This window comes from Xyrauchen texanus, chromosome 19 (genome assembly GCF_025860055.1).
Source record: "Xyrauchen texanus isolate HMW12.3.18 chromosome 19, RBS_HiC_50CHRs, whole genome shotgun sequence".
In the NCBI taxonomy this organism is placed as follows: Eukaryota; Metazoa; Chordata; class Actinopteri; order Cypriniformes; family Catostomidae; genus Xyrauchen; species Xyrauchen texanus.
In genome coordinates, this window is record NC_068294.1 from 12,326,267 (window position 1) to 12,342,911 (window position 16,645).

The 16,645-nt window shown below is 38.7% G+C and overlaps 1 protein-coding gene across 2 annotated transcripts in view; it reads right to left on the reverse strand.

Moving 5' to 3' along the window:
• The window catches only part of tspan17 (tetraspanin 17), a 38,313-nt gene extending 22,262 nt beyond the window's left edge, over positions 1–16,051 (reverse strand). For both annotated transcript variants that reach the window (XM_052150093.1, XM_052150092.1), the window contains exons 1-2: positions 15,552–16,051; positions 1,424–1,474 (exon numbers count right to left, since the gene is read on the reverse strand). In XM_052150093.1, the coding sequence (XP_052006053.1) occupies positions 1,424–1,474; positions 15,552–15,638 (138 nt within the window). In that variant the 5' untranslated portion in view covers positions 15,639–16,051. The remainder of the gene's footprint in view (positions 1–1,423; positions 1,475–15,551) is intronic.
• Positions 16,052–16,645: the final 594 nt, after the last annotated feature.

A 16,645-nucleotide genomic window follows, 5' to 3' on the forward strand; every position in this document is an offset into this window, starting at 1 on the left:
TATATGGGCAATATATTGGGCATCAGCCACTCAACTTTCTAGATATTGGCTTTAGCACAAAAAAAAAAATGTTGACCATTGAATAGAATAGAATAAAATAGTATATTTAGAGTGGTATAGGATAGTGTAGAATAAAACCTTTAGAGTAGAACAGAATAGTGGAATATAATCTTTAGAGTAGATATGAATTCAATTGAATAGAACAGAACATATTTAGAACAGAACAAGATAAAACCTTTGAGAGAATAGAAAAGAAGACAATAGGATCGAATCAAATAGAATAGAACAGAATAGCAGATTCATGGCAGAAAAGGATCTCTCTTTTTGTGCCAAACAAATTGAAGACTAACAGGAATATAATATATTTAAAATACTGAATCTTTAGAATAAAATATACTTTTTGTGATGGAACAAACAGAACAGAGCATTTCGAATAGAAAATAATAGAATATTTAGGTCAAAACAGACAATATTCTTAATACCGGTAATATAATTTTTTGAGTAAAATATAAACAAAACTGAATTTAAAAAATAGAATAGAATATTAAAATATGAAGTACAGAACAGACCACAAAATTTAGAATAGAATAGAACAGAATAACTTTGATTCAAGGCATAAAGCATATCATATATTTTTAGTGCCATAAAATGTGAAAACTAACAGGAATTTAATATCTTTAAAATAGAATAGAACTGAATCTTTAGAATAAATTATTTATGACAGAATGCACAGAATAGAGTATTTAGAAAAAAATTGAATAGAATAGAATCTTTTGGACAAAATGGACAAGAATATTTAAAATATTTAGAGTAAAATATGACAGTGCAGAACAGAACATTTAGAATAGAATAGACTTTGATTCAAGACTGAAAAGCATATTACAGCGCCATACAATGTAAAAAGTAACAGGAGTAGAATATCTTTAGGATAGAATGGAACATAATCTTTAAAATAGAATGTGTGATAGAAAAAAACAGAACTGAGAATTAAAAAAATTAATAGAAGCATTGAAGTGAACATTCTACATGATCTTTAGAGTAAAACAAAATCATTAGAATAGAATAGAATCTTTGAATGTGATTTACGGAATAGAAGAGCACATTTTGAAAATAATATTTACATTAGAATAGCTTTAAAACGTGTTTGTTTCAATGCAAAAAAAAAGCATCTTGTATCTATTTTAGTACAATAAAACTTGAAGCCCAACAGGTTGAGACATTGAGTTTGAATTCTGCTGCTTTATCAGGCAGACTGCACGAGACAACCGGGTACTTGTAGATCATTTGCACTGTTAAAGAGTGCTGATGTTTTTGCTTCTGTTTAAATTTATGAGCATGTTGCATAGGCAACAACAAGAATAACAAAATTAGGAATCTGAACCATGTCACCAATCGCTGTGTTACTCTGTACTGTTGAACTTGCCTTCTCAGCCCATGCCCAAAGTCCAATACCCAGGAATGCTGCTCCCAGCAACTGCAACACACAAGCACAAAACAGAATCTATCACATTTACACCATTATACAATTCATTCCTGTTCTAGAATGGCAGGAGTTTACTGATACTGTATGTGCAGACTACCCTGCACTCTTTATCTGAGGGCAACCCAAAAAAAGGAATCTTGGCAGAGTTTCAATCAAAGATCCGGAAAGAGAAGATTTCCCTTCATGCACTGCCATCTTTTTCCAAAGACTTGGGAGAAAGCCAAGACTTGTTTTTACCTGAATGAGAGACATCACAAGGAGGTGTTGCTACAACTGCTTACAGGAACTAACTTTTAATTTTGTATCATTTAAAAAAAAAAAAAAAAGATATATATGGTACAATAACTGTTCTGTTTAGGGTGTGTACAATGAGTCAGAATGTGTTTGCCAGATCAGTGGGAAAGCAAGCTCTAAATAGACAATTACACTTTAAAGGAATAGTTCACTCAAAAACAAATTTTTTTATTATTATTTACTCATTAAAAGCACCATAAAGGTATCCTAAAAGAGGTCTATAACTAATAAGGACCAATTTAAGTTGTTAGTCGCTGAATATCTTTCCCTCTGCCCAGATCAACATGGACCGATTCCAAAATGAATGACTATTCAGAGTTAGTTCTTTTGAATCTACAGCCTAAACCATGCAGCACAACCAGCGTGGTCTGATTTCCAAACTAATTACACTGCTTTGAAAAACTATTTCACCCCATTTCCTCCGTTTTTGTGTATAGCTCATACTAAATTGTTTCGTAAATTTAAACAAAATCTAACATAAAACAAGGGCTATCAGAGTAAACACAAAAAACAGTTTATAAATGCTAATGTTATTCAATACCAACTGGGCATGTGTGAAAAAGTGTTAATAAATCCCCAAATCTATGAAACTGCATTCATAATGAGGTTCAGCTGGACCAGACACACCCAAGCCTGATTACTGCCAGCCATGTTCAATCAAATCAACACCTAAATAGAACTTTTTCAGCAGCATGAAGTTGGCTAAAAGGTCTCAACCAGTAGCACACTATATGCCATGGTCAAAAGTAATTCCAGAACTGATGAGGAAAAAGGTGATTGAATTTTGCTAAATGATGTTCACAAAAAGAACATCATACCTACGTTCAAACATGGTGGTGGTAGTGTGATGCTGTGGGAGTGTTTTGCTGCTTCAGGGCCAGGGCGACTTTTAATAATTTAAGAAAACATAAATTCTTCTCTCAACCAGAAAATCCTAAAGGAGAATGTCATCAGTCCGTGATTTGAAGCTCAAGCGCAACCGGATTATGCAGCAAGACAATGATCCAAATCATTGGAGTAAGTCTACATCTGAATGGCTCAAAGAAGCTAAAATAAAGTTTTGGAGTGGCCTAGTCAAAGTCCTGACTTGAACCCGATTGAGATGCTGTGGCAGGTCCTTAAATGGGCAGTTCATGCTCTAAAACCCTCCAATGTGGCTGAACTAAAGCAGTTCTACAAAGAAGAGTGGGCCAAAATTTCACAACATCGTTGTGAAAGACTAATCTCCAGTTATTGGAAGCATTTGGTTGCAATTGTTGCTGCTAGAGTTGGCACAACCAGCAATTAAGTTTAAGGCGGCAGTTACAGTTGAAGTCAGAATTCCCGAACTAATGTCTTTTATGAGTCTGTACTTCTGAATCTACCCTGCAAAACATAAATTGCTTCCTGAACCACAAATCATTAATTTCATCATGTCTGACTTGAAATTAACCAAGAATTTTAAGTAATTACTGGATGGTTGTTGATATGACAATATGTAGTTCAAGATTCAGTATGGGTTTTGTTGTAATTATTAGTTCATTTGCAAGAATCTGTTTGGTTAAAATATGAAATGATCTCATCATTTGGTAACCATCTGCTAAGGGCAGTAAATCCAATAAGAATGGCATTTCTTATTACAAAATACTTAATTGTTAATGGAACCATTAAGGAACCAGAACCAGGATCATTAAATTTCTTGCGATTCCCATCCCAAGTAACCTATACTTACAGTAGCTTCCCAGTCACACACCTGCAGGCCTCTCAGATGTGTGTGTTTCACATTAGCAGCATGAGGGGAATGTGATGGCAGAGGGTGAAAGTCTGAGGTTGGGTATCAGCAGCCACAAATCCCACAAACTCATTTCCCTGTGGTATCCACTAATCCCATTGGATAGTGGGGAAAGAGCAAAGGGCCACTGCCCAACCTCTCTCTCTTTCTCAATACAGATGTCCTGAATCCCACTCATCCCTATCATGAAGACCTCAGCCCATCTTCTCCCAATCCTCTTGTTCTTGATCTGCAGAGTAGATAGGGAGGCCAGGGTAGTGACACGTCCATGTGGAGATCGAGATTAGCCCAATACAGGGATCATGGAGAACTAAAACAGTTTATTTAGTGATTCTGATCAATCAGAGGAAAGCTGCTATCTTAAGGAGTAGGATGATTATACTTGCAGTACCTCTATTATAACAGACACTAACTCTTGGCTTAAACTCTCAGCTGTGTGACAGTAAGCAGACCCACTTTTCCACAAGCTGTTACTTGTCATACATCTTTATCTTTAGTTTATTAAAGAATAGTTGCATCACCATAGAAACATATGCTTTGGAAAGTCAGAGGACATCATAGTATTGTTCTGACTTTATTAGTGGTGGTTGCTAAGGCATTATTATTGCTCATACTTTTGTGAACCCCTAAGGCAAGAAACATACTTCACGTAAATATGCATACGTAGATGCAAGTGCTTGTCCAAAGCATTGCTAATGCGCGGTCCACTTGAACCTGCTTAATGTGCGATCTTTGGTTACTGTGGTGGTAACAAACATTCAGTACTCAAGGGGGTGATAGAGTTACCTTTAGAACTCTGTACCATTAAACTGTATGTGTTATTATTCAGGTTAGTTACAATACAACATTTACCCTGCTTCCAAAATTGCATATGGTCACAGTAAGTTCTGTATTTGATGAAAACAGTAGGTTCTTCATATATGTATTTGAGAAGTATGAACAGATTCCAGACATACTTAATCCATGGACAAGGGTAGTGACTCTTAACCCAAATATTTTATGTAATAACAACAATCATAAAAATAATCTACTCTGTTTTTTTTTTTTTTTTAACTAGCACCATTTAAGTACGTGGAACAATTATCTTGGAATATGGTATACATCTCTTTATAATCCATCGTTTTGAACGTGCCTTCCCTTTTACTGGGATAGTAAAGAGTCTAGTCGATCCGCACTACAGAGTCTAGCCAGAAATAGTAGGTCACCCAGGTATTTCCCGCTTACTGTTCGATGAATACATACCACACCATTGACATACTGCTTTGAGTATACTACATAGTAGGGAAGTTGTATGGATATTCAGATGCAGCAACTGACTTTTACTAACTTGCTCAGGAATATTCTTTACACACTGTTGCTCAGCCATAACAGTAGTTGGCTTGAAAGAGTGCAATTACTGAAAACGCAGAGAGTTCACATTAATGTCCGATCTAGTGCCCCTTAAGGCAATGAGAGAGAGAGAACGCAAAGCTTACTTAAGTTGTGTAATAAATTGTGGTCTGACACATTTCAGTATGCAACATTGCACAAAATCAGACTGCGACGCTTGAAGCGTATGCATTCGCATACTTGCTTAGAGCATGTTTCGGATTTAAGTAGAGCTACAACTATCCATGTGATGGTACACATCACAATAGTTGCTGAAGCTTTTATCATGGACATGGTATATGGTTTCATCACGGTACTGAATTACATTGAATAATGATAAAAAAAACTTTATTGTTGTTCTCTTAATTACTTTTTCACTACCAAACTGGCTTTTTAAATTAACAGATAATAAATTACTTTGAAAAGAACCCTGAACATTTAAAAAAATTAACTACCACCAACACCATAGATACATTACATTTACTCATCTGGCAGATGTTTTTTATCCAAAAGATACTTAGTCAAATATAACATTAAGATGATGTCTTAATATTTAAATGGTCATTGTGCCATAGGGCCACTGATCATTTCAGATCAGTACAGACCCACAACTAATGTTAATGTAAGGCTAGTCTAATTTTATCATTATATGCTGTGATTTAATTATATAAATATATAGTTTACATGTGCTGCGTGGTTCACAGTAGATTAGTGCTCTGCTCTGTCATCTGATACAACATGCTGTACATTAACATTAATTAAAAGTACGCAGCTCTTCCGCACTAAGATTGCAAGCCTTTAGCAGTTTAATAAATCATGCCAATGTCTTTCACACATGTCACAATTTTAATTTTATTAACTGTCTATTTCAGTGTAAGGAATAACAGAGCATGCACTCAAAATGAGCATTTTAAAGCTGTCGTGTGTCAGTCATACTGCGTGCTGGTACTGGATTGAGTCGGTGCTGCTGATGCACTAGTATTGTTACATCTTTTTTATTTTAGTATCGACAATTCAGCTGTAATAATATGGTTAAAATGTTGTATTAAACGTGCTGGCTAACAATAAAGTAAAGAGGATTAAAGTATCTTTTAAAAATACCTCTAAATGACCCTCAATGAATTACATGTAATTTAGTTTTATTACATATAATTTAGTAAAAAAAAAATAATTATTGCAAAAAACTTTGTGTCTGGTTATCCATTTAAATATCTAAAAATCCTTAGATACATTTGCCTGAGAAGCAACATACAGTATAAGATATTTAGACTTATTTTCAGAGAACATATCTTGACTATAGTCTATTTTGTAAGAGTGTACTTTTTCACTTGTTTATGCAAAATACACTTAAATTCAAGATTATGTTCAACATTCACTGAAAACAGTTTAATATGCAGTATAGCTCCTCAAGTAAATGTACCTTCTTTTCATTTTTTTTAATATTTTATATTAGAAACCAGACAAAAAAAATAGTTTATTGAAATGTATAATAGGCCAAGACTAACTTCTCTCAACTTTATGTTCATTTAATTTAGATCCATCTTAACCTCACAAAAAGCATTATTTGAACTTTAATAAAGGATGCATTAAAAATATTAGGCCAGGGTGTTTCCTTTTTAGATGCTCTATCATGCAAGTTTTGTTCCAGCGGAACGATAGCTCTGCTTTATTTCACAGCGATATCGATTCTGTATTTACTTATTTCGTATTTTTGTATAATTTCCTCATACTTTGCGATCTAGATCAACTTAAGTAGTTTGGAATGTTTTGAGTGCGTCTGGACTGCGAGATTAATCTTCTTTAAAGGAAATGTCCTTGACTATTCAACAATGAAAAACTTTAATAAAAAATTGTCGACATTTTCGAGAACGTCGACTAATTTTTTCAGCCCTAGATTTACGTATTAAAACTCGATACGTAACTTGCACATTTGTTCTACGGACATGAATGATACCTCAAATCTTGCAGCTTGTTGAGGATAGGTCAGACTTACGATTTAGCCTGGACGACTTACGACTTATGAATACTGGAGGGATCTGAGCCACATATAAGGACCAGAATATGATAGGAAAAGCAACCACTAGCAAACAACCAGAACACCCTAGCAACTATCTAATGATGATAACATCCTAGAAACCACCAAGACACTCTAGCTACTGTATAGCAACATAAAAAAAACACTCAAAACATCTTAGCAACACCCGGGCCACCATCTACAACACCCAAGCATTGTGGTGGCGAGTGTGGCACTGGCAAACACCACGTCCCCTACATTTTCTTTTGAAATTGTACAAATCTAGAATTGACTTTAGGTGTAATGCTTATACATGGAAAAATGGATCCTGTTTTTGGACCTAGTTTGGTTCAAAATAATTTTTCTCTGGAAAGGATTATGGAAACAATTATGATTCATGCACCGTTTCCAACAGGACGCAAGAGATTGTGTTGTGATTATTATTTCCAACACCCCATCAGGGGTATGAATCTACAACATTTCCTAGAAACGTGAGCCATAATCTATTTGAAAAAACTCAAATAAAAACTGTAAAAACAATGAACAAAGCAGCTCGTAATTGTCATAATTGCAAAATGTCAGCAGCAGCTCAATATCAGCACGTTTGAGTCATTTTAATAATTGATGGAACCACAAGAGTGACTCTGGGTTGATTCATTTGTGTTTTAGTGAAAATGACTGAATGTGGGGTGTGTGTTAGTGAGAGCCGTGCCTGCTGGGAAATGGCATGGAAATAAACTCCCTCACAGAGGAACAGAAAGAGGGGGAATAGACATGTGGTTCCCATCTGCCATATGAACCTGGAGGATACAAACAGGAAAAACTTACAAAACACAGGGCCACACAGGCTCGAATGAGAGTTTGTGCTCACACAAGGTCACAAACACACACAAAAAACACTTTCTCTCTCTCTCTCAGAACAGTGCTAACCACACACATTTGCATGTTTTTGTAAATAATAATGCCACACAGACAGACACACACACACACACACACACACACACACACACACACACACACACACACACACACACAAAGTGTGCAAACAGACACAGCAGTCAAATGCTTTTGTTGCTGCAAGGGCAATGTGTGTGGCAATAGTCACATGGCCCCATCCGCTCCATATAATGGGGTTCAGTGAGAGACACAGGGACACGGCTCATTCTCGGGGCCCCTCAGACACTGTGGGAAGCTCCATGTCCACTCGCACACACGCCATTCCCTCACCCCCAAATATCTTCACTTCAATAAAAGACACAGAAGGTGTGAGGAGGAGTGAGCACAGGGTACCTTCTATTCATCCCAAAAGGAGAGGAGGAATTAAAGTTTACTGGGATGGAAAGGGGTCGTATAATTACCACTATTCACTTTCAAAGTACGGAAAAAAGAAGCAATGAAAGTGAATGGTGAATGATTTGGACAAAAAATTGGAACACCATGAGTGAGAATTTTTATTTTGGGGTGAACTATCCCTTTAAGATGTCCCTGCGAAGCCTCCTGGGTAGATATCAGACTTCGATTAGAGAGTGAGGCGTCTGTAATTACAGGCCATCAGCTCAGCCCTGCCTGAGGCTTGTGAAATGAATGCTCTGTAGGGATCAGGTAGGTTTCTGCCAGATCATGCTTTCACCATTCTAAACCAATAAGACAGGCATAAGACAGTACGGTATGTACGGTACAGTATGATTATTTAACACGATTACTCATTGACTTTGGAAACATTATGCATTTATTGAATCAATCAATAATGTCAAATAAATGGCCCATCACCATCATTTACAACAGGAGTGCTCACACTTCTATGGAATGAGATCTTATTTTTCATCATGTTATTGCAGCAAGATCTACCATGAACTGTACAATAAAGGCTATACATTATCACAATACCAAAACTTCTGTAGTCGGTAGTGAAATTTGATGATTCTCAATACCAGCTTCAAAACCACAATAAATAATAACACTAACTAATATATTAATTATGAAACAATGTTTACAAGTTCTTAAGTAATTATTCAAGACTAGTAAACAGTTAGTAATAAAATAACAATAAAAACAGCAATGAATAAAAATAGATTAAAAAAATGTTATAGAACAAAACAGCTTTTTTTAACAGCTGTAGATTATCAAGTATTCAATAAACATTCAGAATGAAATGCAACATAAAACTATTACTGGTCTTCACTGTATGATTACAAGACATCAATACTTTCTAAAGCTACTAAAGTTACTCAGTCAAGAGCATTGAGTGTTTACTCATTTTCTTGCTCTGGTTGTTTGATTATTATAATGACACACTAGACAGCATCAGGTCTATTATCTTACATTTATACTTACAAGTCCGACATTTTAATAAAAATCCACTTTTTTCTCCACGGTTTACGTTCAATTTAGACATCACTCTCTGTACATGAATACCTCACTACGACTGGTATTTTGAAATGTATTTTACTGTTCAGATGCTCATTTCTTCGCATTTTCACCACACACGCATGTTCAGCACACACACACATCCACCGCCTGTCAATCAAACAGGGTACAGCTGTTACTAGACCACTAGCAAATAATTAAATGATTAAACTTTTTTAATAAGTGACACAGACCTTGCATATCACAAATATAGGTAAGTTCTTTTTTTGATTTTGACGTTTTAATCAATGTGCTTGTTCGGTCGGCAAGTAAAATTCTCTTTCACTTGCCCATTCAAAAACTGTGTTGCGAGCCATCACTTTATAATCTAGCTGCAGCTAACGCACGCGAGTGATGAGCGTCCCTGTGCCAGAGTGTACATTAGCCACGAGAAGATTCAATCTCTTCCCCGGTCACTTCAAGCAACTCATAAACGCGGGGCTGACCGCAAAGAGAAATGCCAGTTTCGGAGTTTATTTTCATAACCTGCTTCCTTATTTTTTTTACTTTGATAAAAGATTAAAAAGTCCTAATAAATCATAATAATAGTAATAATAATAATAATATTATTTTACACAATAACTTACATGTGGCATTGCTATGCAGTGTGGTTAAACCCTGAAGCATTCTAGTTTGTTTCTGTTTGAGTTGAAATGCTCTCATTCATTCTATTCACAAAAACCTGGTATTATGGGGTTATTTTAGATTTGGATAGTAACTTTTTAGCAGCCAAGCATATTTATAATTATGCAAATGTCCAATTAGTGAATCTAGAGGTTTGTATTTATAAAACATCGGCACACCGAACTGAACTCAAGCACGTCTGTTAAATCACGAGAAGGAATTTGTGTGTTTTTAAGCACAGAACTGCTTTTAAAACAGTATCATGAGATTCATGCATTATCAGAGTATGTGTGATACACTACAGAGAACAGATCTACACACATACAGCAAGCAGCATGTGCATGGTAGATTTAATTTTGTTTAGTCGTTCATCCCTAAATATGACATTAATAGCAGCCATTTAGCCTACATATATATTGGGCTTAAAGTAGGGATGTGACACGGTGGTCAACATATCGACTATTCGTCTAACAACTACTTGTCGATTAGTGGGGTCTAATCTTTGCAACTAAAATGTATATTTTAATGGTGGTTGTTTAATTCTCATATTTATTGAGAGAAGCAACTTCTTGGAGAGTGGTATTGTGTGATTATAGCTTTCTGTGCTTAAAAGTGAATAATGAAAATGCACGTCACAAGTTAAAATTGCTGAATTTGCTCAAGTTTAAGGTTTTTTAATTAAATCTTTGAATAATGTACAATCTGCATATTTGTAGACAGTATATAATATATAAGTTTTAGGACTATTTGCCTTTTTTGCCATTAGACAGGACAGTTAAAAGTCATAGGGAACTGTTGAGGAGACAGACAGAGAATAAAACGCGTAGGCACTTGTGGAGCAGAGGGGGGCGGGGCCGGGTCGGAATATCGCGCGCCCGGTCCCCAATCGGCCTGATGAGGCGCGCGAGGGATAAAGGCGGCCGGTGACGATTGTTCGAGAGAGAGAGAGAATTATGGGCACGTCCGTCATGTGTGTGTTTGTTTATGTGTTTTTGAGTTTTCATTAAATTATTATTTATATTGACAAGCCGGTTCTCGCCTCCTCCTTGCCCATCCTTTAATAACTGAAAAATACGGATATGAAATGGCGATACCCGGCCGGAGTTGTTGACCATCGATTACTCTCACTTGGTCAAAAGCGTGCTTAAGGGTTTCATCCCACGACTGCTCCAAGGGAAAGTCCCCCTCAGGGAACTCCCTGAGAGGAGGGGTGACCCCCTCGCCCCTTCCCTCGTCACTCGGAGCAGCCGAGGACGGCCCCGGCTCCGCCTCCCCTGCCAAAGCATCGCACATCGCACACCTCTTCACTTTCATGCAGGACCCATCCGCACAAACTCCCTCTAATACACTTCTAAAATTCGGCCAATCAGTACCCAAGATTAGCGGATGGGTGAGGCGGGAACTAACCGCTGCCTCCACACTATGTTTTTCTCCCCGGAATTTGATCGCTAAAGTCACCATAGGGTACTTGTGAACATCCCCATGCACACACCTCACCCTCACCCGTTTAGCTGTGCCCAAAGCCCCGGGTTGAACCAAGCGTTGGTGGATGGTGGTCTGATTACAGCCGGTATCCATCAATGCTTGGTATGTACCCCCCTGGATCCATACCGGGACCCGGTACGCTCCAGCCCGACCGGGGGCAGCCTGCGGGACATCGGAGACCTGCACCACCGTCCCCACCTCCATCAGCGGACACTGATCCCGGAAGTGGTCCGGGTCTCCGCACCTCCAGCAGACCGGCCCAGGCGCCACGGCCGCACCCGTGCTGGCGGGCGCCACCACCTGAGGAGGAGAGCGGCTGAAGGACGGGGAAGGGTTAGGCGGGTTCTCCCACGGCCGGGAAGTTGGCCTGGTGTATCCTCCACGCCTCGCGGGGGCAGGAACGGGCCCTGGGGAGAGAGCAGAGCGAGAGGGAACGGGGGGGGGGAGCAGGTGAAGACACAGGGGAAGGGGAGAGAGAGAGAGAGAGAGGGGGAGGGCTCATCCGCCCTCGGTATCGCCGCCAAGTGGTCCTCCGCGAGCTGAACAGCTGCCTCCAGCGACGCCGGGCGGTGGCACTGGACCCATTCCGCCGTTCTCCTGGGCAGTCGTTGCGCAAATTGCTCCAGTACCACCTGATCGATGACTCCCTCGGCGTCGCGGTCCCCATGAGCAGCCACCGCCGACAGGCGTCCCGAGCTGTTGAGCAAGCGCAAGCGGGCGGTCGGACTTCTCAAGCTTCATGCTCCGGAAGAGCTGGCGATTCTCCTCCGGGCTCCGACCAAGCCGTTGCAGAATGGCCCTCTTTAGGTCAGAGTAAGCCAGGAGGTTAGTCGCCGGCAGTTGTTGTGCCGCGAGTTGTGCTTCCCGGACAGGAGAGGAATTAGGCGGGCTGCCCACTGTTCGGGCGGCCAGCCCCAGATTTCAGCCGTCTTCTCAAATAAGTCGAGGAAGGCCTCAGGATCATCTGCTACCCCCATCTTCTGTAGCGTGGGCGGGGCAGCGTGGCGTGAATGTCCGGGGTCGCGGCTGGGGCGGCGCAGCCTCCTGGCTGAGGAGGCTCCGGATAGCAAGTCGGTCCTCTGCCTGAGCCCGCATGATCTCGAAGAACCGCCGATCTTGATCCTGCCGGAGCTCAAGCAGGGATTGTTGGTGGCCTTGATGGAGAGTAGCGAGGGACTGGAGGATTTCCGCCAGCTGGGAGGACTCTATGGGGCGACCTTGTTCCATAACTCATAAAAAAAAAAAAAAATGTTCCCGGGTTTCGCACCAATGTAACACAGTTAAAGGATGGGCAAGGAGGAGGCGAGAACCGGCTTGTCAATATAAATAATAATTTAATGAAAACTCAAAAACACATAAACAAACACACACATGACGGACATGCCCGTAATTCTCTCTCTCTCGAACAATCTTCACCGGCCGCCTTTATCCCTCGCGCGCCTCATCAGGCCGATTGGGGACCGGTCGCGCGATATTCCGACCCGGCCCCCCTCTGCTCCACAGCACTTTACATCACAAGCTTGTGCGCATCACCTGAGCCGGCAGTACTGTTTAAATGAGACTGTTGCACAGCGGTCGATTATTGTTGTAAAACGATGGCACGTAACAGCTAAACGAAAACTGTGATTGGTCGTTTACATGCCTCAGACGGCTCATTCACATGAAAATTAGTGATTCTTGGTGTTGTCGTGGCTTGCTAAATGAATTGGCCGATGCATATAATTATAAAATATCAAGTATAGGCCGATTCATCCGCTGCGATATATCGGTCGACCACTAGCAACGATATAAAAATGTTGCATGATATGGTACTGATTTTTACAACAACAAAAAACTAAAGGCTGATACTGTTATTTTGTCTTACCTTATTTTGTCACCAGATCAATATTTTGCTTAAGGATTATGCTTTTAAATGTGTTCAATAGGTACAAAAGCTTTTGTTGTTGTTTATCTAACATAAATAATTTCTATTGAACATGGGTTACACTTGTTGAATGTGTTGAACACATGACGGGCCAAAATGTAAAAGACAGCCACAATGAAATGAAAGATACAAGATAAAAAAAAAAAAGATAAAAAAAAACAACATATGATATTGATTACATAATGATAACAATGATGATTAATGTGAAAATAATATATATTTCGCACTTCTGTTTTTGCAGTTCTAAACAAAACTGATTGTTTTCATATGATTCATAGAATGCATCAGAATGCAATAGAATTAGAGCCGTTGGATAAAATTGTTTCAGCGATGCATCGCGATTCATACTCAAACGATTCTGAATCGATTCTCTAAAGAATCAGAATCGATCCTGAGTTCAGTTTAAATCACGGTAGAGCAGTGATGCGCGCCAAAGATGTGGAAACAAAGACGTGAGTTAAGTTTTGTTCACAGCTCATACTGAATGTAAAAGGCCAGTTTATGTGATGTGACTCGTTCTGAATTTTAAAACAGCTGTTAAACAAAAAGCTGAAAGGAAAAAAAAAAAAAAAGAGTAAAAATAACATTTTGAAGAAACTGAGACAAGAAAGATATTGATGGACAAGATGCATCGTGAATCGTTTTATAATCGCATCATTACCCTTTGAATCGTAATCGAATCCTGAGGCCAGTGAAGATTCACACCTCTAGAATGCATATGCTTCATTTATTTTGTAGATTTTTTATTTTACAGACAGACAAATAAGATTATCAACTTTATATAATGCAACAAATGTATGTAAATAAATATAAAATAATCCATTGGGTTCTCATGAGAGCATTTTCATGCTTAAGGCCAATATAGCAATGGTCTACATTTGGTCAATATTTGGATGCTAAATATCGATATGTATCTCTAATCAGTTCCTTACCCAAAGGTATCGTATGGCTTCAGAAGACTTGTAATATAGTGCATGAGTTGTATGGTGTACTTTTTTGTACTTAATTTTTTTTCTTTTTTGGAGCTAATCAGTGTAAATCACAATAAATTTTCTTTACATGAAAAACAGAAGCTTGGAAATTCTGCTTAAGATCTTATTTTGTGTTCCATGGAAGTACGAACTACAAGCTTGAAACAACATGGGGCTGAAAAAATTATGACAGATTTAGATATGTGGGTTATCTTCCTTTAAGTGTGCGCTTTTCCCTTCTAATGACGACAGGAATAACGTGTGAAGTCAGAACAGGTGTAGCCATGTTTCACCTGAAATTTCACCTGAAAAGTTCAAGTCAAATGCTTCATTTAGCCACACAACTTAGAGGGATGATTTCAGCACCCAAGACTTTATTCCTGACATTCTGGACACGATTTGGTGGAAACAATGGCGTCTAAGTTCCAAAAAACACAGCAGGCTCTCTATAATGTGGGAACAATGGTAGTGTAACAGAGGGCAGCGGATCATTATGCAAGGTTAACATTTCAGACGGCATTAAAGAATGAGGGAGCACCATTTACCACCACACCCTCCAGAGGGGTATTCACTGCCCTATTCAACACAAACAAATGGAGAAAAACCAGGCTAGAATTTATGACATCAAGAGTCTTACTAGGATCCTGCTCCAGGCTATGTGGTCACCCCAATAATGACCCAAGTCTTTCCTTGTATTTAACACATGCAAACCACAGTGACATGAAACAAACCACTAAAATCAGTACTGATGACTTTCAGTTAAAACATAAAACCCGTTTGGCTGGATCATGTCAAAACTCGATAATGCACAAAAACAAATCACTACACTATCCAGGAAAATAGGTTTGTTAAAAATAAAAAATAATAGAAATGCCAGCCCAGCTTGAAAGGCATTTTCAAAAGCAGACCTATTTCAACAAAGAAATACAAAAACCTGGTGTGAGGTGATATATACGGGTTACACCTAATGAACTGAGCCAAGCTCCCCCATGTAATAAGAGGTAATAATCCTATTTACCCCACATGTTGTGAGATGAACATGCAGCTGTCTATCCTGCTGAACTTGTTTTCCATTCATACAAGATAAAGCCCAAAACACCATGACACGACTACGGAGGAAATTAAATTGAGTTTGAGAGGCACAACAACAAAGACTGTTAACATGCATATCCGAGTGTTTTTGCACAGCAGCACATAAAACTTACACTTACCCAAAATATGATGTTGAATCCGAATAAAAAGTATTTCACACAGCAGCTGACCTCTGCTCCTTTAAAATGATGCTGTTTTCTGTTCATTTTGTCAGGCCAGCTAACACTGTCGTGTTGATTCAACGATCAGCTGCAAAAACTATCCAGTTCGGTAAAAAAAACACGCATGCATCTATGTTTTGGCCGAAGAGGCTACGAGCCTCTCTAAACACAACAACAAAACATCGTCAACCACAACAATCGCCCACCAGCAAACGCGTTACCACACATCTGCAACTGTTCTTCTGTTTCTTAAGATAGAAACAGCGGCTGGTAAATCAAATGGGTCCCCAAAACCCTGCTCCAGATCCCCCCTAATAATCCCGCAGTGGTTTGTAATGGTGTCATGAGATTTGTTTAATATGTTAACCTTGCTGTGCACGTTCCAAGGAAAAACAATCTTGAGCAATCTAACAATCCAGCAATAGCAGTGAAGAGCGAAACTGCAATCAAACACAAGCCAAACGTCAACTGCACAAACATTCATAATAAAAGTCCTGAAGGAGACGTGAAAATAAATGCAAATATTTATAAATACTTATATTAAATGTATTGATTTATTACTTACATATAAAATGATCAATATAAAAATGTGAAAGGTATTTCGTTTGTACATCTGTAAGTGTTTCTGTGACAGCTGAAAGGTGTGCAACAATGAATGAGGATGAAACAGACATTTTGAATTTGAGCAGAAAACAAAAAACTTTTTTTGGAAAAGTGATTTAGAAAGTAATTTAAAAGTAAAATAATAAGTAATGTGACTACTTTTTAGATGAAGTAACAAGTAATCTGATTATCAACTAATTAGCAATTTGTAGTGGATTACTTATTTAGAGTAACTCACACAACAGTGTGTGTGTGTGTGTGTGTGTGTGTGTGTGTGTGTGTGTGTGTGTGTGTGTGTGTGTGTGTGTGTGTGTGTGTGTGTGTGTGTGTGTGTGTGTGTGTGTGTGTGTGTGTGTGACACTAGATGGTATTTCTAGATACAATTGTATTCCAACATACATGTAAACATATTCTCGATTGTTCATAAATATTTAGATAATACGTGGTTT